General features: G+C 37.5%; 3 protein-coding genes across 16 annotated transcripts; 1 reads left to right on the top strand and 2 right to left on the bottom strand.

The window, feature by feature from the left end:
- Positions 1-2,767: 2,767 nt before the first annotated feature.
- On the bottom strand, positions 2,768-5,065 carry LOC112769604 (uncharacterized). Its single transcript, XM_025814101.1, has 3 exons — positions 4,732-5,065; positions 4,163-4,443; positions 2,768-3,190 (listed from the first exon to the last, which is right to left on the bottom strand). Exons 1-3 carry the CDS (start codon positions 5,063-5,065, stop codon positions 2,768-2,770), a joined length of 1,038 nt encoding a protein of 345 aa, XP_025669886.1.
- A 3,613-nt stretch (positions 5,066-8,678) lies between these two features.
- Positions 8,679-14,606, top strand: LOC112769073 (disease resistance protein RUN1). 14 transcript variants are annotated; one of them, XM_072226103.1, is made up of 8 exons: positions 8,679-9,723; positions 9,815-10,378; positions 10,567-11,650; positions 11,820-12,088; positions 12,850-13,493; positions 13,611-13,676; positions 13,907-14,031; positions 14,102-14,606. In XM_072226103.1, exons 1-5 carry the CDS (start codon positions 9,062-9,064, stop codon positions 12,878-12,880), a joined length of 2,610 nt encoding a protein of 869 aa, XP_072082204.1. In that variant the 5' UTR covers positions 8,679-9,061; the 3' UTR covers positions 12,881-13,493; positions 13,611-13,676; positions 13,907-14,031; positions 14,102-14,606. The 14 variants fall into 14 exon arrangements, with proteins under 14 accessions (XP_072082204.1, XP_072082203.1, XP_072082200.1 ...); XM_072226102.1 differs by having other exon boundaries at positions 13,896-14,031; XM_072226099.1 differs by having other exon boundaries at positions 11,820-12,101; positions 12,850-13,474; positions 13,572-13,676.
- A 2,904-nt stretch (positions 14,607-17,510) lies between these two features.
- Positions 17,511-22,309, bottom strand: LOC112769603 (TMV resistance protein N-like). The gene is made up of 5 exons (XM_025814100.3): positions 21,403-22,309; positions 20,131-21,232; positions 19,752-20,033; positions 18,716-19,588; positions 17,511-18,622 (listed from the first exon to the last, which is right to left on the bottom strand). The coding sequence occupies exons 1-5, from the start codon at positions 22,050-22,052 to the stop codon at positions 17,765-17,767; spliced, it is 3,765 nt and encodes a 1,254-aa protein (XP_025669885.1). The 5' UTR covers positions 22,053-22,309; the 3' UTR covers positions 17,511-17,764.
- Positions 22,310-23,379: the final 1,070 nt, after the last annotated feature.

Genomic DNA, 23,379 nt, shown 5'->3' with positions numbered 1-23,379 from the left:
TTGTTTCAGTTTTAATTATTTGTTTCCGGGATTTATGGTCGGTTTGTTGTTGTTGATGCTAATCCCGAGCTTAGCGGGGTACACGTCATAGCCCCAAAGCTCGGCTGGCATTGTATGTAAATGGTAGGCGAGCTTATTAGGTTGCTTTCGTTGTATTTTCTGGTCTTGGGCTTCTCCAAAATGATTTTCAGTGGAATTTTAAATGACATTGGGAGACTTTGTTGTTTCTTCTCTTGCAAAACGTGCCCGCTTTTAATGCGTTTATTTGCCGTTTGGGTTTTTCACGCTTGTTTAGCGGTTGCGAGTTATTTACCCACTAAGTTAGTGGGCTTGCAATAATTTTTCCTTGTTTTGGGAATTTCGTTGCTATTTCAAATTCTTTCTACTAGCTGACTCTTGCCATGACTTCTAAAGGTTTGTCTTTTTCTCTGTAGTTTATTTTTGTTTCTCTGTTCTTTCTTCTGAGATGGCGAGAGATAAAGAAAAAGATAAAGTTGTGGAAGAGGATAAAGCTAATCCATATTACTGGGTTCACGATGATGTGAGGACTCGCTCCTCCTCGTTTGTTAGTGTTGACTCCATGAGTGAGCTTCGTGGTTTGCATGTTGTGAAGGAGGGTTCTGGTGCTGTTATTGAATTCCTTCCCTGTTCTAGTAAAGATAGGATTTGCGAGAGGAGGGGGGATTGGCAGTACTTCTACTTTTATACACCTTGTCTTATTGAGCTTCACGATAGGTTCCCATTTTTTGCATTTGAGTGTGACGTTCTAACTCAGCTAAACTGCGCGCCCTCACAATTATACCCTAACTCGTGGGCATTTTTGCGTGCTTTCCAATGTTTAATGAGCTTTCTTTCTGTTCCTTGTTCTCTTGCTGTGCTTTTTTCTTTGTTTCAAGCGAAAGGGGTTCGAAAGAGGTTATGGATATGTTTGAGTAGTTACCCTGGTCGTTCTCTCTTCCTTCTTTATAAGTCTTCTTTCAAAAACTTTAAGTCCTTGTTTGTGAAAGTGAGGTCGGTGGAGTCCGAGTACCCCTTCTATCTCGATGACGAGTTGATAGAACGGTTTCCTCTATATTGGTGTTCGGAACCTTGCCAGATTCTTGAAGCTGTTGAACGAAGTGAGGAGGAGGAGCGATTGATAGACTTTTTGGTTGAGAGTTTTGCTGGGGGGAGTGTCTGTGTATTCCTGACCTTCTTCGCTATCATGACTCTGGTGATATGGAGGGTTTGAAAACATATTTAGGTATTTCTTGATTGTTTTATGTTCGTTTCTCATTCGCCTTATTTATTCTGACCTTTTGCTTCTATGTAGGTGGGCGAGTTCCTCTCTTTGATCCGTCACGTCTTCAGACTTTTCTTAAGAAGAAAAAAGAAAAGCTTACTGATGCTTCTATGGCTGTGAATGAGGGGGTGGTGATGTTGCCGAATCTGTTGCTCAAGCGGCATCTTCTTTCAAAAGGAAGAGGGATGATGTTGAAAAATCTGTGGAGGTGATTTCAGCGGAAATCAGGGAGGTTGCTAGAGGTGGCAGGTTTGCTTTTGATCGGCAAAAGAAACTCCATAGTTTTATCCCTGGTTCTGGTTCGCATTCCCTATGGAGCGATCAATTTGATTTTGCCGATCTTTCTGATAAGGTGTCTCAATACCCTGGTGACATGCTTATGACTCGCCGCGTTGGCATGGAAGCTCTTGGTAAATTTGTTCAGGTAATCTTTGTTATAGTCTGAGCTTTTTTAAACATTTTTGTTTGCCTTTTGATTTTGATTCCGGCTTCAAATTTATATAGATTGTTGCCTCTCGCTTAATGTATGTTGGTCGTACCACCGAGCTCATCGGCGCTGAGCAGCAGAAGGCTGTGAACAAAGTTGCTGACCTGGAGAAGTCGTATAACGTGAGGATTGCTGAGTTGGAGAAAGCCGCTAAGGAGAAAGATGATGCTGTTATCAGTGCTGTGGCTAAGGCAAAGGAATTTGAAGAGGAGGTAACTTGCTTAAGAGATCAGATTCGTCTGTTGCAGGCTGAGGTTAAGGAGAATGATGTGGCTAAGGGTCGGCTTACTTCACGTGTTCATGAGTTGGAGGAGAATGGCATGGAGATGTTCTCTTATGGATTTGAACGAGCTGTAAGTCAGATTGCTGTATTGGCCCCAGAGTTTGACAGTGATCAGCTTGATATGACTAAGATAGTTGTTGGTGGAAAATTGGTTGTAGATGGCACTGTGGAGGAGCATGATGAGAACGCTCCTCCCTTTTAGTTTGTTTTGTTTATATTTTGGATATGTATGATTGACTCTTTACTTTTTTAGTTTTGTTGACCGAGGTTTGGTTTTCTTGTTTTGTTGATACTTTGAACTGTGTTTGCTTTGGCCGAGGTTAGGCCAGGTTGATGATATCACTTTGTTGTGATTTTTGTAGCGTGTGCTTTATTGCTTTCACATTTTGTTTAGAGCTGGATTTGTTTGAGAGAATCGTTCGATAATTTGAATATATTGGGCGTCCGGCCTCATTAAAACCCTTCCTTAGGCAAAACCCTCTTTGTTTTGGGAAAAAAGCTCTAAGCGGGAAAAAAGAGTACCTTCATCCGCTGATTGTACAACTTATGATCTATACATCTTTAATGATGAAACATTCCAGTTCCCTGACACTGGGTTGCCTTGTAATATTTGAAGTTGATAAGCCCCAATTCTGAGTACTTTTACTATTCGAAAAGGTCCTTCCCAGTTCGCGGCGAGCTTTCTGTGCGAAGGAGGTCGTCTCGCATCTTCGGTTCATCTGAGGACTAAATCGTCCTTAGAGAAAGCTCTTGGGACGACTTTGCTATTGTGTTTTCTTGCCACCAATTGCTTCATGGCTCTCTGTTTGATTGCCGCGATATCTCTATCTTCTTCGACGAGGTCAAGCTCGGCGTTTCTTATACAAGTGTTGTGTTGTTCGTCATATAGCTCGGTCATAATTGTGGGGGTTCCGACCTCTACTGGAATTAACGCCTCTGACCCATATACTAGTTTGAAGGGTGTTTCGCCCATGGTTGTTTGTATTGTTGTGTTGTAGCTCCACAATATTTCTGGGATCAGCTCGGCCCATTCTCCCTTTGCATTGTCAAGCTTTCTCTTTATTGCCTGCAATATAACTCGGTTAGCAGCTTCGGCCTGCCCATTGGTTTGGGGGTGTTCGACCGAGCTAAAATGGTGCTGTATATTAAAATTTTTTAGAAATGAACCGAGCTTATTATCGGTAAATTGTCTACCATTGTCTGATATTATTTCCTTTGGTATTCCAAATCGGCATATTATATTTTTTCATAAAAAGAAACTTACCTTTTCGGCTGTTATCTTTGCTAAGGGTTGTTACCTTTTCGGCTGTTATCTTTGCTAAGGGTTGTGCTTCTATCCATTTTGAGAAGTAGTCGATTGATACTAAAAGAAACTTTACCTGACCGGTGCTATTGGAAATGGGTCGAGGATATCAAGCCCCCATCTGTGAAAAGGCCAGCTTACCTCCATGCTGTGTAATACCTCGGCCGGCTTTGTAGAGATGGCTTCGTGCTTTTGGCATTTGTCACATGTCTTGACTTTTGTTATGCAATCTCTTTTCATGGTCGGCCAAAAGTATCCTGTTCGGACGATTTTTGCGGCTAGGGCTCATCCTCTGATGTGGTTTGCACATACGCCCTCATGTACTTCGTCCATTACCTCTCTTGCCTCATCCGTGTTTAGGCATTTTAGCAATAGTTGAGAGATGCTGCGTTTGTAAAGTTCTCCCGCTATGCTTGTATAGAGACTTGCTTTTCTTCTGAAATGTTGCGGGTTAAGCTCATCTTTGGGCACGGTACCTGTATTGATATACTCAAGAAAAGGTGTTCTCCAGTCATGGAGGTGGTTAATGCTTGTTATGGATAACAATTCAATGCTGGGTTTTTTAAGTGCCAGCTGTGATAATGCCGACGTTTGTGTGTCTGCCCTAGTGGCGGCAAGTTTTGATAGTATGTCGGCTCTAACATTCTTTTCTCTATGCACATGTAAAATGATAAATGAACTAAACTTTGAAATGAGATCCTTTGCTACGAGCCAATATCGCTCTAGCAAGGGATCTTTTACCTGATATTCTTCTCGGATTTGTTGAACCACCAAGAGGGAATCACAGTGTGCTGTCAGGCTTTATACCTGGAGGTTGAGGGCGAGCTTGAGTCCAGCTATGAGGGCCTCATACTCGGCCTGGTTGTTGCTTGCTAGGAAGTGGAACTGTAGTGATTGCTCGGCCACCACGTTGTCTCCTTCCTTCAAAATTATCCCAGCTCCGCTTCCTCCTCGGCTGGATGCTCCGTCAACGTGTAGCTCCCAGTACTTGTTGTGTTCATCCGAGGTTTGTTCCGATATGAAATCGGCGAGGATTTGTGCTCTTAATGCCGACCTTGGTTGAAATTGGATATCAAATTCTGAGAGCTCTATAGACCATTTAGTCAGTCATCCAGCTAGTTCTGGCTTTGTTAGTATTTGTCGTAATGGTTGGTTTGTCCGTACTATTATTGTGTGGCTCTGAAAGTAGTGTCTGAGTCTTCTTGCCGTTATTACAAGTGTTAAAGCTAGTTGTTCTATCTTCGGGTACCTTTGTTCCGTTGACTGCATGACTCTACTGACGAAGTATACCGGTTGTTGTGTTTTTCCTATCTCAATAACTAGAGCCGAGCTTATAGAATGATTAGAAATAGATAAATATAAGTATAAAGGTTTACCGACTTCTGGTCTTTGCAGCACTGGTGGTGATGACAAAATGGTTTTGAGCTCGGCAAACGCTTTCTCGCATTCCTCTGTCCATTGAAACTTTTTATTCTTTGTTATTGTTTGGAAAAAGTGGTATGATCGGCTTGATGCTGATGGTAGGAACCGAGATAGTGCTGCTACCCTTCCTGCCAGTTGTTGTACTTCTTTTATTGTTTTAGGGCTCGTCATGTTAAGTATTGCTTCGCATTTTTCAGGGTTCGCTTCGATTCCTCGTGAAGTTAGCATGAATCCGAGGAATTTTCCTCCTTGCACCCCAAAGGCACATTTCTCTGGGTTGAGTCTCATCTTGTATGCTCGTATCTATTCAAATATCTCTTTGAGGTCGTCGCAGTGTGACCTCTCCTGGGTGGTCTTGGCGACCATATCGTCGACATAGATTTCCATATTCCGACCTATTTGGTGATGGAACACCTTGTCCATCAGTCATTGGTAGGTTGCGCCTGCATTCTTTAGACCAAATGGCATTACTTTATAACAAAAATTTCCATGTTCAGTTATAAATTCTGTTTTGCTTTGGTCTTCTGGATGCATAAGTATCTGGTTGTAACCAGAGTATGCGTCCATGAAACTCAAGCTTTTGAAACCTGATGCACTGTCTACGAGTTTATCGATGCAAGGTAAAGGGTAGGCATCTTTAGGGCATGCCTTATTTAAATCTGTAAAGTTGACGCACATGCGCCATTTACCTGAGTTTTTCCTTACCATTACCATGTTCGAGAGCCATGTGGTGAATCTGATTTCTGTGATGAAGTTAGCTTTAAGAAGCTTTTTGGTTTCTTCTAGTGCTGCCTTTGATTTTTCTGCTCTGAGGATTCTTTTCTTCTGAGCTATAGGTCAGCTTGTTTTGTCAGTGGCGAGCTTATGGCAGATAATGTTTGGATCTATTCCTGGCATGTCTGCTGGAGTCCAGGCAAATAGGTCAGCGTTATCTTGTAATACTTTTATGAGCTCGGATCTTTCTTTTTCCTGTAGTGCTTGACCAATATATGTGACTTGTTCTGGTTTCGCCGTTAGCTGGACTTCCTGTAGTTCGTCTGCTGGTTGAGGCATTTCTTGGGTGTCCTCACGAGGGTCCAGCTCTGCTAGAGACAGTACCTCACTTGTGTTATGAATTGCTTTGACTTCTTGTTGGAACTCTATTCTTGGAGCCGACCTTTTTAGGCTTGCATTGTAGCATTGCCGAGCTTGTTGATGATCTGAGTGGAGTGTCGCTATCTCTCCATCCTGTGCCTGGAATTTGACACATAGATGAAAAGTTGAAACTACTGCCCTGAACATGTTCAGGGCAGGTCTTCCAAGGATAATATTATAAGGGCTAGGGCAATCAACTATAAGATATTGTATGTCAATGGTCCGTGACAATGGGTGGTTTCCCATCATTGTCCTCAACCATATGTAACCCTTGATTGGCACTCTTTCTCCAGAGAATCCGACTAATTCTCTGGAGGAAGGTTGTATGAGTTTTTCGGATATTTTCATTTTCAAAAAAGTAGTATAAAACAGAACATCGGCACTACTACATGGGTCGAGAAGGACTTTTCTTACCAATAAGTCACCTGTTTGGATAGAAATTACCACTGGATCGTCTGAGTGTGGTGCGGCCGAGCATATATCTCCCTGGTTGAAAGTGATTTCTAGGTCTGAGGCATCCTTGTTGCTACATGGTGTTGTTCCTTTTATTGCTAGCATTGAGCGGTAACTACACTTTCTTGCCGAAGTTGTTTCTCCTCCCCCGGCGAATCCTCCTGATATGGTGTTTATGACCCCCTTAGGTGGCGTGTTGTTTGACCATTTATTGGTTTCTTTGCTTCCTGGGGTCTGTTGGCGTTCTTCTCTATCGCCTTCTTTATGTTTTCTTCCTTCGATGTACTTGTCTAGGAGGCCTTGCCGGGCCAATCTTTTCAATAGGTCTTTGGCTATCACGCATTCATCGGTTGTGTGGCCGTACTTTTGGTGGAAGGCACAGTGCTTGCTCTTGTCGACGAATCTCTGATCTTGATAGCTCCCAGCTCTTGCTGGTGGTTTTATGATTTTAGCGTTGAATATTTCTTTGATTATTTTTTCCCTCTTTGTGTTGAACTTGGTGTAGTTGTCAAACTTTGGGGTTAGCCTGAAGGGCTTCCTGGGGTCTTTGACATTTGCAGACCTTGTGGCCCTGTCGTCTTCTCTCTTTGGTTGTTTTTTCTCCATTTTTTCAGCTTCACGGGGTTCTTCGATCTCCATCTGTCCTGCCGCCCTCTCTCGGAATTGTTCCAATGTCTTCGGCTTTGTTACCGCAATTGTTTCTCTGAATTTTTCAGGTCGGAGTTCGGCCTTTATGGCATGCAGGTGGACGGCGGGATCTAGATCGGGTATCTTCATTGTCGCTTCTGCAAATCTGGTCAGATAGTCTTTCAAACTTTCTTGGGGACCTTGGCGGATGGTGCCAAGGTAATCCGATCTGTGTACATATATCCTTGCTGCAGCAAAATAGTCTATGAAGGATTTTGCCAATTCCTCGAAAGAAGAGATTGATCCTACAGGTAGTTTTGAAAACCAAAGTAGAGCTGCGCCATCAAGGTAAGTAGGGAAAGCTCTGCAAAGAACAGGTTCGTTATTAGGGCCATTAAAGAACATCATAGATTGAAATTTCTTAATATGAGCCCGGGGGTCACCAATCCCCTTATACGGCTCGAGTGAGGAAGGTAATGTAAAGTGTTTTGGCATCTGGTAGTTTGTGATTTCCTCAGAGAACGGGTTGCCTAAGGTCAGCCTTTCCTTTGGAGGATTGACTCCCAAAAGGTCTACGCCTCCTTGGGCCGGGCCTTTGGAATTATCCTCTTTCTTACTGGCGTTGTTCTGGATTGACAACTCAGCGAGTCTCTTGACTTCTACTTGCAGCTCGGCCATCTGGGCCATGAGTTCGGCCTGAGTGGGTTGGTGAACTCCGTTATCGGCTATGCGCGAAGGTTTGAGAGATCCTGCGTAAAAGGAAAACACAAAGTACTATATGGTGAAAAGAGTGGGGTTAATATGATTTTCGGGCCCCACGGTGGGCGCCAAATGTTCCGTACTGGAAGAGCCGAGGTATACGATACCTAGCTGGCTGCTGGATTTGTGGAAGAGCTATAAGCCGTCCAGGAAGCAACGCTATAAAGGAACCTCGACACCTTGAAACACAGCGGCGGGAGCACCTGCAAAAAGCACTCTGACGCTCAAGTTAGAATAAGTATTATCTGAGTGAGAGAAGTAAACTAGAGTGAGTGATGTAACCTGTCTTTTTTAGGTTGTTTAGGTTTGATTTTAGAGATGAATGGAGTGCTATGTGCTGCTTGGTTTGTTCCGATATTAATGACTTGGATGATAAGTTCCGTTGTTGTTGGTAACAGCTAGGGGATAGTACTTGACTCATGTGTATTTTTGGTCAAGTGATTGTTTCAGTTTTAATTATTTATTTTCGGGATTTATGGTCGATTTGTTGTTGTTGATGCTAATCCCGAGTTTAGCGGGATACATGTCATGAACGAATAATCATTTAAAAACTAATTTAATTATTTTACTCAATTAAAATAATAAACACATTTTATAAAAATTACAAAATTAATATTAATTAATTATTTATTTTACTACTTTACCAACTTCTCATATCCAAATTGGACTGGCTAATTTTCCGACGGTTCGAAGCTTTTTCGGTTCACCACTTTTTCAACAGTTTTTTTTTTTTTGAAACAAAGGAAGCTCAACACATTAAAGTGGAGCAAATAAAAGAAAAAAGAAGACACATAACTAGCTACCAACAAATAAACCAACCCCTACTATCCCCAGTACTCTCATCCTCCCCCAGGATCACCACCACTCCATTCCGTGTAGCTCATCAACGTCCTTGTGTGTATGACCTCCAGGCTTGCTCTTGCATTCTTGAAGATTCGTGCATTCCGTTCCAACCAGATGTTCCAAATCACTGCAAAGAACACTGACATCCACATCTTCTTCCGTTCCACTTTTTCAACAGTTTTGCGGCAGTTTGCCTCCTTCGGTCCGTTCCGCCTGCGTTTCCTTCTCTCTATATATATTGCATCTTGTATGATATTCGGAGGACAATCTCCATATGTACTAAACCATTTCCTTAGTCTCGTGTTCTAACACCCATCATCTTCCCATTCTTTTTCCCAAGCCCTCCCGTTGTTGCCACTGTTCATTCTGGTAGTGCACAAACAAAGAATTTGCTATTTCTGAGAGCATTAATTGAGTTGATTTATGTGAATTTTGAGGCGAGCATAGCTGCAAAGTGTCTTGAAAGAAATGAAGCCAGACGAGACGGCATCAGCTTCTGGTTATGCGAGTTGGTCATGGACGGTGGTGTGCCTTTTCATATCAGGTATAGTTGTTGGTTCATTCATAGCAGGCATGTTACTCAATTGGAAACCCTTACTCAGCAGCAAGTTCTGGGCTCTACTTGGTTACCAAGATGAGGCGTTGGTTATCACCGAGGGAAGTTCGTCTTCCCCGCGGGGTTACAAATATGATGTGTTTCTGAGTTTCAGAGGTTCTGATACCCGCCGTAGTTTTGTTGATTATCTTTACCGACGTCTCTTGGAAGAAGGTATTTTGGCCTTCAAAGACGAGAAGGAATTAAACAGAGGAGAAATCATTTCATCAAAGCTCCTGCAAACAATTAAAGATTCACGGATTTCTATCGTTGTGTTCTCAAGGGGTTACGCTCGCTCAAAGTGGTGTTTGGACGAACTGGTTGCTATAGTTGATTGTCACAAAGAGATGAAGCAGGAACTTCTCCCAGTTTTCTATGATGTCGATCCACGTGACGTTCGATATCAAACTGGGCCATACGAGGATGCCTTTGACTCGCATAGGGAGAGATTCAGAGAAGAGCCTGACAAGATCTACAAATGGAAGAGTGCTATGACGTATTTGTCCAATATTAGTGGTTTGATTTTAAGAGATCAGTATGTATATAAACATTGTCTTCCCTTTCTCTTTCCATTTGAGACGGATTAGTGGTATTTTCCTTTAATTTCTGCTCCTCTCCTCTTGCAGAGCAACAACTGAAGGGATTGACAAAATGATTGAGGCGGTGTTGGACAGACTGGTTTATAAATTCCAAAGTTCAAGGTTTGCTGATAAAAATCCAGAATCCCCTCAAGGAAGACCATCATCGCAGGAAGTCAACAAGTATGACGTGTTTCTCAGTCTCAGACGCGCCCACACTCCTCACACATTTATTGACCATCTTTACCAATATCTCAACAAGAGAGGATTTTCCACCTTCAGAAGTGACGAGGTGATGTCAGAGTCACAGCTCCGGCAAGCACTTAAAAATTCAAAGATTCTTATCATTGTCTTCACAAGTGATTATGCTGACTCAAGATTCTGTTTGGACGAAATGGCTACTATAGTTGATTGTCACCGGGAACTAAAACAAACTATCATCCCAGTTTTCTGTGGTGTGGATCCTAGTGATGTTCGAAGACAAGCGGGTCCATACCAGAAAGCCTTTATTTCGTATACAGAGGAATTCAAGCAAGATCCTCTCAAGGTTCAACAATGGAGGGAAGCTTTCAAGTATATCACTGATCTACGTGGTGTTGTTCTAAGAGATGGGTACGTATCTAAGGCATAGTTTACGGAATCTTGATTATTTCCAGGCAGATCATAAGTCATAACTTGTGCAAACCACTAATCAGGTGGATTTTGCATTCTAGTTTCATCATATTAAGTTAAACTATTTTACAAATCATGTTGTAAAAATATACGTTTGGCTTCTTATTTTTTAATCTTTTCCCTTTCAGGCCAGAGACTGAAGCGATTGGAAATATCATTCAGACAGTGGAACAGTTATTCCCTAAATTCCCAAGGCCTAGTAGCCATAGTCAAGGTTGGATACAATCCCGTTTAGACGGGCTAGAGAAGCTTTTGAAATTAGAGGATGATTGTATTTTAGTGGTTGGAATTTGGGGCATGGGTGGATCTGGAAAGACAACCCATGCTTTAGCTTTGTATAACAGAATCTTTGAGAAATTTGAGGGTGCTTGTTTCATTCAGGACGTAAGCCAGGTTTACAGAGTTGGTGGTGCAACTGCTTTGCAGAAACAAATACTCTGTGAATCTTTAAATGTAGAACTTTCAGATATCTACAATCCTTTAGAAATATCTGACCTCTTAAGAAAGCTATATCGGAAAAAGATCCTTATAGTCCTTGATGGTGTTGATGAGCTACGCCAGTTGGACTTATTGGCTATAAATCGCAACATGCTTGGGAAGGGAAGTAGGATTATCATAACCACTAGGAATAGGCATATTTTGGATGCATATAAAGTAGATTTTATTCACGAGATTTCACTGTTGAATAATGATGAAGCTCGTGAACTGTTCCTGAGTGCTTGTGGTATTGTGGATGATCAGGACTATACTAGGTTGATTCCTAGAGTGCTAGAATATGCTCATGGTCTTCCGTTGGCAATCAAAGTACTGGGTTCTTTTTTGCAATACCGTGATGTAACCTTCTGGGAAGATACCTTGGATAGACTGAGAAGAGAGCCATCTTTTGAAATCATGAAGACTCTTCAAACAAGTTTTGATGGATTAGACGATGAAGACAGAGAAATCTTTTTGCACATTGCTTGTTTCTTTCATGGGAAGAAGGTAGATTTTGTAAAGGAAGTTCTAAGTTGTTGTGGATTTTTGGTTGAAATAGGGATTCAAACTTTGTTGGACAAATCACTCATCACTATCCAAAATGAGGAAATTCATATGCACGATCTGTTGCAAGATTTGGGAAAGAAAATTGTCCATGAAGAATATCCAAATAATCCAGGATTGCGGAGTAGATTGTGGCTTTACGAGGACTTTAGTTTTGTCTTGAAGTCAAACACGGTAACGATTCCTCTTGCGAATTTAGATTCCCTGGCTTTTTTGTGTCATTGGAAAACTTGGTTCCTATTTGTGGATAATTTTATGAATATAACTGATTCAAGTACTTCCATTAGTATGCTTTTTTTTTATAATTATTTTATTTAGTAATATTTTTCTGCTCGTTTTTCAGGCAACAAGCAAGGTTAAAGATATAGTTCTATATGAGGATGCCTCCATCTCTGAATATGAAGATTTGAACATTGAAGGATTGTCAAAAATTAGAAATCTTGAACTGCTCATATTATATGATCTGCATTTTTCAGGAAGACTTACTTCTCTTCCCAATGAATTACGGTATCTTTTTTGGCATGGATATCCTTTCTATTCTTTGCCTTCATTAGAACCGTATAATCGTCTTGTTGGATTGAATTTGCCTAACAGCAACATCGAACGCCCATGGTATGGCTGCAAGGTAGTTTAATATCTTCCTCATTCTTTTTATTTTCTTTTTTCTTTTCTTTTCTTTAATTAAAGAAACAGTGGAAAGAATAATCATCTTTAAAAGAGGCATAAAGAGTTTAAAGAGAGTAAACAAAATTGAAATATTTTAGAAGATATAACTTGGATGTTTAGATAGGTAAGAGACCACATTAAGCCATATGGGATTATTAATGAGTACTTTACCCTCAGAGGTGTGGACTTGTGGTAGCGCCAATTGTTAAACAATAGTAAAATCATACCTGAGATGATAAAGACATGTTTGGAGAAGGACTAAAGACTTAAATTAGGTGAGTTGATCAAATGGAGAGTATGCTTACAACTAGAAAGAGGTAGAAACTATCCAAGACTAGCTATGGATAAAACGTTAAAGTGGGTTGAAATATAAATGATTTTAAATTGGATATCAAATATGATACATAATAGAGCATCATGGCATTATTTGATCCATGTTCTCTTACTACACCTAATGTAAATTAATGATATTGTTCATTAATGCTTTAGTGATAATATAAAAACAATGTTGATAATGTGTCAGAAGTAAAACTATTTTGTCATAATATTGTTTCTATTATATAATGAGAAAGTGTTTTTATATCTTCTGCACAGATGTTTAATATTTCACATTTTATAATTCTAATTTTCTTTTCCTGCTTGGTATCAAAGTTAAGAGATTTAATATATCATAATGACATGTTGGTATCTAATGATTCTTTTCACAGGACTTCCCACATTTGGAAAGGGTGGATTTGAGTTACTCAAAATACCTCAGGGAGACACCAAATTTTGAAGGGAGCCCAAGACTTAAGCGTCTAGATTTCACAGGATGCAGAGAGCTAATGGAAGTCCATCCATCTATCGGACATCTTAAAGAACTTGCTTACTTGAGTTTCCGTGACTGTGATATGTTGGTCACCCTCAATCTTGATCATAAATGCAAATTAAGTTCTTTGAAGGTTCTTGACCTCTATAGTTGCAGACATCTTGAGAACACACCAGATTTTACAGGACTACCCAATGTTGAGCACATTGATCTTGGAAAATGTGAAAGTTTATCCACTGTTCATCATTCTATTGGGAATCTTGAAAAGCTTAAGTTCTTAAATGTGCCAGCCGACATAGATCTTCCTAAGTTAGGTGGTGTCAGAATTATTCGAACTCCATAAGTTCCTAGTCGCGTAGAAAAAGTACTGTCTTCCTGGTAGATATACCACTGAGAGGCTTTCCAGGCTAACGTATCAAAAAGTGATGTGTTATTGTGTGCTTACAAGATTGCATAAGCCCTCATTTGGTCTTAATTTGATTGCAACTGGATCATGACAAGGCACTTGAATCATCGAATGCATGGTGAGCAAGAATAGTTGAGGTGCATACTCTCTGCCTTTCTCCTCTTATCACAATTTCTTTATTATATTTTGTCTGTTTATACCTTTGCAAGTCGCAGGTATATCACTTCCATTGTGGTTGAGTTTTGACATTGCAGTTCCTTTTGTGAGTGAAATTCCAGCTCAGTGTTTCAAATTGAGTTGAACTCTCATTTCTGGAAGTAGTGAGTATGTAGAAATAGAAAAAATGTTTCGATATTCCACCTTGATTAGTGTTTTAGTGTTTTATCTTTCCCAGTCAATTTCTTTTGCGAGAGTACTTCAGAACTATGAGTAGTTTCAAACTCTAGACTCCAAAGTTTGATGGTGAAATTATTATGTCCTATCAAAGATTTGTTAAGATAACATATTCCAAGGGCAATAGCCTAATAACCATTTGTCAGCATCCACACAGAAATTTGAAGAGGAAGAGCTTAATGAGTATCTGATGGCGGGAACTTGGGATTCAATAGAGAGAGAAACAGATGAAGAACCAACACAAATCTTGCCACTTTTAACAAAAAATCGTTTTATAAAGAGGTCAGTCAACAATTATGACAATTATTTTTATTCCCCCCATTTCAAAGTATAAATCATTTTGGTTTTTCAGGTTCATCAGAAGATGTTTAAGGGAAAAAACTCAAACACTCTACGCACACAAGTTCTCAGTGCCGCGAGAGCTTCCCTGCTCTCCCTTGACTTTGGGTGTGTCGATGGAAGGTAGTAAGTGATTGGTGAATAGTGCTTCGGTTTGAGCTTCCAAGAGATGTGAAAGGGAAAGAGGGAACAGAGGAGTGAAGTGTGGTGCTTTACTTGCACACAACTCACACCCAATCATGCTACACTGCCCTATGAATTAAGGCTCTTTTAACCATACAGGGAATCCACTCTGGTGTGGCTCCCTTCTTGGAACATGATCCATTACTCTGTATTAAGAGTTCTTATTATAGCTGTTATTCTTGAAGGATATTCCCCCTTGTTTGTGTTTTGTACTCTCTAGAATCTCTTTTGGCAACATGACTAGAAAGAATGGAATTTTAGGGACAGGAATTTGTTTTGAGAACACTTTTTGTATACGTACTAGATTATTTCTGAATTTGTAATTTCGATTTAAATATCTTTTTTAAACCTTTAAATTAAATTAATGTCTGTAGTCACCAAAAAAAAATGTCTGTTAAACTTACCTAGATATACAAGTAACATCACTTTTTATATTAAAAAATAGAGAAAATTTCACTCTCATCCCTTGCAAGATGCTAAAATGACACCCCATCCCCTGTATTTTATAAATGAACATTCCTCTCCCTTCTAATTTTTAAAAAACATTCTTTTTAATTTATTTTAAATTTTTTGTGTCAACTAATATTAATTTTATCCATTTTTTAAGAAAAAATAAATTATTTTTTGAAAAAATATCTATTAGAAAAAAATTTATTTTTTATCATTAAATTTTTCTTACCAAAATAGTCTTTAATAAATTATTTTTTTATTGATTAAATTGTATTTTTACCAAAATACTTTTAAAAAAATTAATAATTAAATTATTTTTTTCTAAGATATCTACTCTTCAATAATTTTTTAATTATTAAATTGTGATTTTACTAAAATTTTTGTTAATAATTATTTTTATATTTTATTATTAATATATATTATTTTAACATTAAATAAAAAATCTTACACTGTTAATATGTATAACAATTAATATATATTGATATTGAAAAATAATCTTATTAAAATTTTTTATTTAATGTTAAAATAATATATATAGATATCGAAAAATTAATAGTAAAATATAAAAAAATTGTTAACGAAAATTTTGGTAAAATTATAATTTAATAATTAAAAAATTCTTGAAGGGTATTTTTAAAAAATAATATAATTATTAAATTTTTTTAAAAATATAATTTAATAAATAAAAGAATAATTTATTAAAGGGTATTTTGGTAAGTAAAATTTAATGATAAAAACTAAAATTTTTGTTAATGGGTATTTTTTAAAAATAATTTATTTTTTCTTAAAAAATGGATAAAGTTAACATTAGTTAACACAAAAAGTTTAAAATGAATTAAAGAAGAGGTTTTTTAAAAGTTAGAAAGGAGAAAAATGTACATTTATAAAATAGAGGGAATGTGAGTGTTATTTTAGCATCTCGCAGAAGAGGGGAGTGAAATTCTCTCTAAAAAATATAAAAGAAATTTTAGTGGATATGTTTACTCTTTTTATTTTAGGATTTAGCTAGGATATATGATAAGGTTACTAATTAGAAAAGTTTTTGTAAAAAATTGATAAAATAATCCTTTAATCTCATCTTTGAATTATGATAGTGAATCTTACAAAAAAAAAATAAATAAAATAAAAGTTATGAATTCAAAAGTGAGTAAATTACTTTATGAATCTGTTCACTTTAAAAGATTTTTTTTCTCGACTACTTTTATCAATGACAATCAAGTCCCGTGAGAAAATAAGTGGTTAATCAATTTTAAATTAAGATAACGTCGTTCACATAAAAGTTAAAAATTTAGTTATGATTAATCATTCACTTTATTACTTTATTAATCTTGTCACTTTAGATGATGTTTTTCCTATCAATGAAATATCCAATAATTGATAATGAATTAATGATACATATCAAACGTAGCACAAACAAGAAGAAAAAAATCACAATAAATTAGTAATGCTAAATTGCCAATGAAATCCTAATTGTTGGCAAAAAAATAAGATGTTTGCTACGGTATGTTGATAAATTAATACGTACCGATACGTTTAAGATATGGATAAATAACAATAAGACATGTTTACACGTCAGTATTTAATTTTTTCTTTTTTAAATATATAGTATATCACCACTTTTATTAAAATACCCTTTTAATTAAATAAAAATAAAAAATATTTATTTATTTAATTTTATAAAAAGACTTAAACATCCTTTCTCTATTTAATTAGACAAAAATACCCTTTTAAATTAATCAAATTTTAGAATTCAATTAATTCTAATTTTATAAATTTAAATAATTAAAATAACAAAATAAAAGTATATTAAAAAAAACAAAAAATAAAAATTATTCTTCATCTACCTTAAACATATTAAAAAAAACAAAGAACCAAAATTGTTCTTCATCACGCCTCTGAAGGTTTAACCTTCTTCATCTTCTTCTCTCCTCTTCCTATCCTCTCTCTCTCTACTTGATCTCTCTCAAACCCTAGCTCGTCCGCCTACTTCTCCTTCTCCGCCTCTGTCACAGGATGAGGTCGTCACCAAGCAGAGGAACAAAGATGAGGTTCGAACCATGTTTGAGAGCTACCGTCGCATCAAGCTCTTCTTGTCAAAGAAGCAAGGTGACTGTGTGAACGAGTAGAGACTCTAGTGAGACCGAGAGAGACTCTAGTGGCAATGAGAGAGAAGAGAGGGTTTGAATATCAGAATTGGGAATGAGAGAGACATTCGATGGGAGTGTGCTGGTGAAAAACCCAGAAAGATGAAGACATGAAGCTCTGTTCTTTTATTTTTTTTTCTCAATTTTTCAGATGATTTTTTTTTGGGTATGAACAATTAGAGATGAGGTTTGCGTGAGAACCCAGCAAACAAAGAACAAAGTGATTTTGTTTAGTACTTTTTAAATTTATTTAATTTTTTTGGTATGAATAATTGATTAGGATTTATAAAGAGACAAATGATTTTGTTAAATGTATTTTTGTTTTTGTTTTTTAGATTATTTAAATTTTAAAATTATAAAATTAAACAATTTAATTAATCTAAAAGAGTAATTTTTGTCTAATATATACAAAAAAGAGTATTTAAGTCTTTTTATAAAATTAAATAAATAAAATATTTATTTAATTAAAAGGGTATTTTAATAAAAATGGTGATATAATATATATTTAAAAAAGAAAAAACTAAATACTGATGTTAAAAATAAATTCTACGTAGCTTATTATTACTTGTCCATATTTTAAATGTATCGATACGTATGAATTTATCATCGTACTGTAGCAAACACTAAAAAATAATGGAAAGAAAAGAATGGAATTCCCGATCCTTTTGATAAGGCAGAAGGTAGAACATATTCAAGCTACCCAAATCTGCAACAGTGAAGCATTGTTTTCCAAGTTTTACTTCTTCAAATGTGCAAGGGGTAGCAGATCTATAAAACGATGCAACTATTGAAGTGACCTTAAATTATGTACCAAACAACGATAAGCATCTGGGTAAAGAAGAATAATTAAGTAGGAGAAGAGAATTTACTTATTTACCTGTAATCCTTTTAAGGATAGTTTACCTCGGAGATAAATCACTCATGTAAGAGCAATCACTTTCCTCATCAAAGGCTACCTGCAATGCTTTGCCTTTCATTTTCATGCTTTCCTCTTCCTCCGAGGAAGAATGGCCGTTCACAACTTGCTCTTCCTCTATGGAAGAATGACCAAGATTGTAAAGATTAATTTCCTTGGCCTTAGCATCCAGATTCTCCTTTTCCTCTTCATCAGTTACATTCCAATTGTAGGGTAGCTGGATTTTAGGCCCTAATCTATTATAGCCCTCATTCTCATGCTCATCCATAGTATAGAAACAATTATGGGGAAGACAGATTATCGGATCAGAGATTTCTTGTATACCACGACGAAACCAAGGATCATAACCTTTACAATCCATTTCACGGAATTCTCTCCTTATCAACACTATATCTTCCATGCATACCATGCGTAGGCCCCATTCCTTCACCTGTAAGCCCGGGCATGCTTTAAACGTGATACAGGTTCCTGTTTTCACAAAATGGCAGTGTGCACGAGAGATATAGATTATCCAGCAATATTTTGATATTGGACCAACATGCTCCTTCTCCATGTCTAAACAAGCCGGCAAGTCAAAGCATTCTTCTGTGTTTTCACTTTCAAATGAAAGATACAAAGGGCGTGGCAGCTTTGAGGAGGAGCCAGGATTTGCTCGACTATTTTTGTTCACCTCAAATGTTACACAAAAGGCAAAACCAAGCCAATCATTTACATCAGTGTCAATGCTTAATATCCTTATTATTGAGCCACCTACAAATCGATGATGGAAAAACCATTTTGGAATTTCAATACCCATAAAAGGTACTATAATGTCAAAACCACATCGAAAATGACCGGGTTCCTGCAATCGAAAGAAAGAAATTCAAGCATAGATGTGTAAACTAAGAGATTGTAGTAGGATAATAAAAAGTAAAACAATTAGAATAGTCCTCACCTTAACAAGTCTTGCTAACCATGAAATTGCAACTAACATCCAGTGGCATTTCATAACCCTACTGCAGTTGAAAATATATAATCCCGATCTATGATTACGAGATTCTGATACTTTCTTAAAATACCTTCCCCCTGATGAAGCACTCTTAAATGGAAGATCATGCAATTCAACAAGCTCATGGCAACCTGACAAGTTTAAATATGCCAGGCAGGAAAGGCTCTTGATGGTTTCGGGTAAAGATTGAATTCTGCTTCCTTGAAGATTTAGTCTTTCTAAGCACTTTAGCGCTCCAATAGCATCGGGAATTACTTTTATCTTGCTGGATCCAAGATCCAAAAATATCAAATATCTTAGATAGGGGGATAACATGCTTATTTGTCTTAGCGGAAGATTCATCAGTTGGAAGCAGTCATGTAAATCTAGATTTTGAAGACATGTCAAATTGTTGACACTGGCAGGTAGCTGGACAAGATTTATGCACCCTCTCAAACTGAAGAACTTCAGCATTACAAGAGCCCCAATAGATTCATGAACTGCGGATAAACTTATACATTTTTCAAGGTCAAGGTACTCCAGATTTGACAGCCCTGTAAAATCTGGGGTGTTCTCTAGTTTTGTGCAGCCAGAGAGGTGTAGAACTTTCAAAGAATATAACTTATATTCAGTGTTGAGATCAATGCTGACCAAATTGCTACAATTACGCAAACTGAGGTAAGCAAGTTGAGTAAGAAGTCCAATTGAGGGGTGAACCTGTGATAGATTTGTGCATCCTGAAAGATCCAGCCACTTAAGGTTTGGGATCCATTCAAAATTTGGCGTCTTCACGAGATCTTTCGAGTTGCTCAAATCCATCTTTTTCAAACATGGGAAACTCTGTGAACAGAGATTTTCTACCAACATGTCAGCTTGTACTAAAGGTTGCATTCCTTTGAAAGTAACCATAACAAATTAAGTATAAAAAAACAGAGAAAAAGAGGAATAAAATTATTATTTTTTATTTCTTTAACCAAAAAGGGAAGATTTATAATTCAAATACCTTTGGGCTTTCCCATAGTAGTTTGATGTTGCTATCACGCAAATTTAGTTCAACAAGACTATGTGGGTCAAAATTTACTGGTAGAGAAGAGAAAGGATAGCCATGCCATGAAATATATTGCAAGTTGTCAGAAAGAAAATAAAGACTTCCTGAAAAATTCTTGTGATGTAATATGAGTAACTTAAGACCCATCATTTTTGATAATCCTTCAATCCTCAGCTGACTATATTTGGAAACATCCTCTTTCTGATCCAAAACTATGGCTTTAACACTATAAGATCCCTGAAAAATACAAGGTATCCACGTGTTCAATAATAAAGGAAACAAGATAATCATGGAATGCTGGAATGTTATTCTGCAAGAAGGTATAATTCATTACCGTTGCTGAAGTCAATACACGGTAGAAATCGTGATAAAGCCACAACCTACTCCATGATCCTGGTTCTTCTGGAGATTTTTCCCGAACAATTTTCTTCCCCAATTCTTGTAACATTTCATGCATATGAATCTCTTGATTTCTAATGGTTACGAGTGATTTCTCCATAATAGTTGGAATTCCAATATGAGGATGTAATCCACAACTATCTAGAATTTGTTTTACATAATCTTCTCTCTCTCCATGAAAGAAACAAGCAATGTGTAGAAATATTTCTTTCTCATATAATTCCAATCCTTCAAAGCTTATCTGAAGCACGTCCATAATATTTTTGTTTGGAATTTTCCTCATTCTTTTCAAGGCATCAGTCCACTGGGTAACATCTCGGGAATGCAACAACGAACCCACTATTTTGACAGCTAATGGAAGATTTTGAGCATATTCCAGTATTTTAGGAATTAGATGCATGTATTTGCTACTGCTAGAACCATCATCACCCAATGCTTTTCTTAAAAGAAGTTCACGAGCTTCATCATCATCCAACAGTGCAACCTTATCAACTTCATCTGCTCCATAAACTTTTAGAATATGCTCATTCCTAGTGACTATGATAATTCTACTTCCTCTCCCAAGTGAATTAGGACTTATAGCCAATTCCTCCAATTGCTGCAGTTCATCAACATTGTCAAGAACTATAAGGACCTTTATGCAAGACAGCCTATTTCTTAAAATGCCAGATATCTCAAAGTGACCAAACATCTCTAGATTTTGTTCATCTAGAGCTTGATTAAGAATTTGCTTTTGAATAATAACAGCACCTCCATTTCTATAACTTTGGCTTACATTCTCAATAAAACAACAACCATCGAATTGGTAAGAGATTTTGTCATATAAGACCTTGGCATGAGTTGTTTTTCCTATACCACCCATGCCACAAATTCCGATAACCAGTGGATTATCATCTTTTGAGCTTAATTTTAGAAGCCCTTCTAATCTTTCTACCCGGGGCTGTATCCCGACCAGATCATCATCAAACCCTGAGAATCTGTGGTTCAATGTTTTCACTACCTTTTGAATAATTTCTTTAATTTCTGTATACTCTGGCCTGATACAAAGAACAACATGAAAGCAAGATTATATCATATAAAAATTTTGATCAGGGTGTGCAGTTAATCTAAGTTTAAATTGTTGATTAGCATGAATCATGACTAGAACTATTGAACAGGACTCCCCAAATTTTATAGAAAACAAGAGAAGAATTTTATATGTACGTACTTGTTTCTGACATCCCAACCAACCGAATTGGCCAAGCTCGTCATAGCGCTTTTCCACCTCGCAACCCGGTCAAGATTGTATTTCAATGCATGCGGCAAAAATGCAGATTCATACGCTCCACTCTGATTTCGAACATGAGAAGGATCTACATCATAGAAAATGGAGAAAACTTTCTGTCCCAATTCCTTCTTGCATTCAGATATTGTAGCCATTTCCTCCAAACACCATGCAGAACCAGCATAATCTTTCGAGAACACGACGATTGAAACCCTTGAATCTCGAATTGCTTGAATGAGCTGCGACGAAATTGGTTCTCCCTTGTCGAGCCTCTTGTCATCCATAAAGGTGAAGATACCTTTCCTGATGAGATTATTGTAAAGATGATCAACGAAAGTGTTGCGAGTATCAGTGCCTCTGAAACTGAGAAACACGTCATACTTGAAGACAGGACGAGATGAAGGTGCTGCAGTTTCGATGACGTTAGCAGAAGTAGAAGCGAGGTGTGGATGGCCCAACGGGCTTGAATCTGAAGGTTTAGGAAAGCCCAGTAGGGCCCTGAATTTCCGCCTAAGTGAGGATTTCTTAGACTTATTGCCAGATTTGTCTGAAGAACTGGCAGAGAGTAGCGTGCTGTCATCCTTTGAACTCATTTTGCTTTTTGGTTTTTGCTGAACTCACTCTCAATCAAGAACTAGAAGATTTGGAAGCAAAGTGGAATAACCGCCTCGGCTATTTCCGTTCAGAAGCTACTTTAGTTGACTTTTTGACTTGACTTGGGGGTCAACTAAACGCGTACTGCAAGAACCAAGAAGCTGATGAGAGTGAGCAAACAGGGAAAGTATAAGTGTATAACGGTTTTTCTTGATCAAGTGCAAGTGAAAATCGGGTAATAAATTACAACCAATTTACAAAAGAAAAAATTCTAGTGAACAATTAGTTCTTTTTAACCGTTACTAGTAGCATTTGTTGTTTTGATCGTTGTAAATTGCAATAGAATACAATTGAACTAAGTAAAATAGGTAAACTAAAAACAAAAGTAAATAATGGCATACACGTACCTTGTTACAAAAATTCATGGATGATCAGACTATGGAAATACAGAGTTTTGGAAGATGACCATGAAAATATTTATACAAACCTACCAAGCTAAATAGTGCAACCCTTGATGAGTTTCAATTCTGAAAAACAAAGAATGCCACCCAACATGAAATTAAGATAGTGGAAGATCACAAATAATGTAAGATACAAAATCAATAAAAATTAAATCTCAGCTTTCTTACTTTACTAACATTTTCACTTTAGAGAATATTTTTCATCGGGTTCAATCATCGACATGCAAACCCATGCACCATGCCAGCTGAAAAGCTGAGATCGTTCTTTTTCTAACAGATGGAATTGCACCCTTCTGCATAAAATCATAATAAAAAGATTTTGTGAAATGCAAGTGTGGACGAAACAACCACAGACAACAAAAATATGCTTTGAAACTGCTACATTTATAGTCAAAGGTTCCAAAAGTTCGTGTGATGGGAGACAGATAATTTTCTTTGGCCTTGGCCTGTATATCCTCATACTCCTCTTGATCAGTAATCAACCAATAATAGGGAAGTTGGATGTTGGGTCCTGATTCCTACTCTTTTATGCACGTAGATAAACGAAAGAGATGCTCTGAGGTGTCAATCTTGTGCATGTCCATGTCCAAACCAAGTGGCAGGTTGAAGGTTTCTTCTGCCTCTTCAGTTTTAAAGGAAAGATAGAAGGGATGCTGCAAAGTTAATGGAGCTTTTGCCTTTGCCTTAAAGGATGCGCAAAAGGCAAAGCCAATCCAGTTGCCATTCACATTGGACTCTGCTACCCTTATTATCGAATCACCTTTATATTGATGACTGAATCATTCTGGAAAGACACTACCTGGAACAACAATGTCAAAGCCGCATTGGAAGTGACTGGGAAAATAGGGAGAGGGACAAGTATATA

The sequence above is a fragment of the Arachis hypogaea genome, chromosome 18, assembly GCF_003086295.3.
Source record: "Arachis hypogaea cultivar Tifrunner chromosome 18, arahy.Tifrunner.gnm2.J5K5, whole genome shotgun sequence".
Classification (NCBI taxonomy): Eukaryota; Viridiplantae; Streptophyta; class Magnoliopsida; order Fabales; family Fabaceae; genus Arachis; species Arachis hypogaea.
Note: the sequence above shows the minus strand (reverse complement) of the source record. Positions and strands in the feature narration are given on the sequence as shown.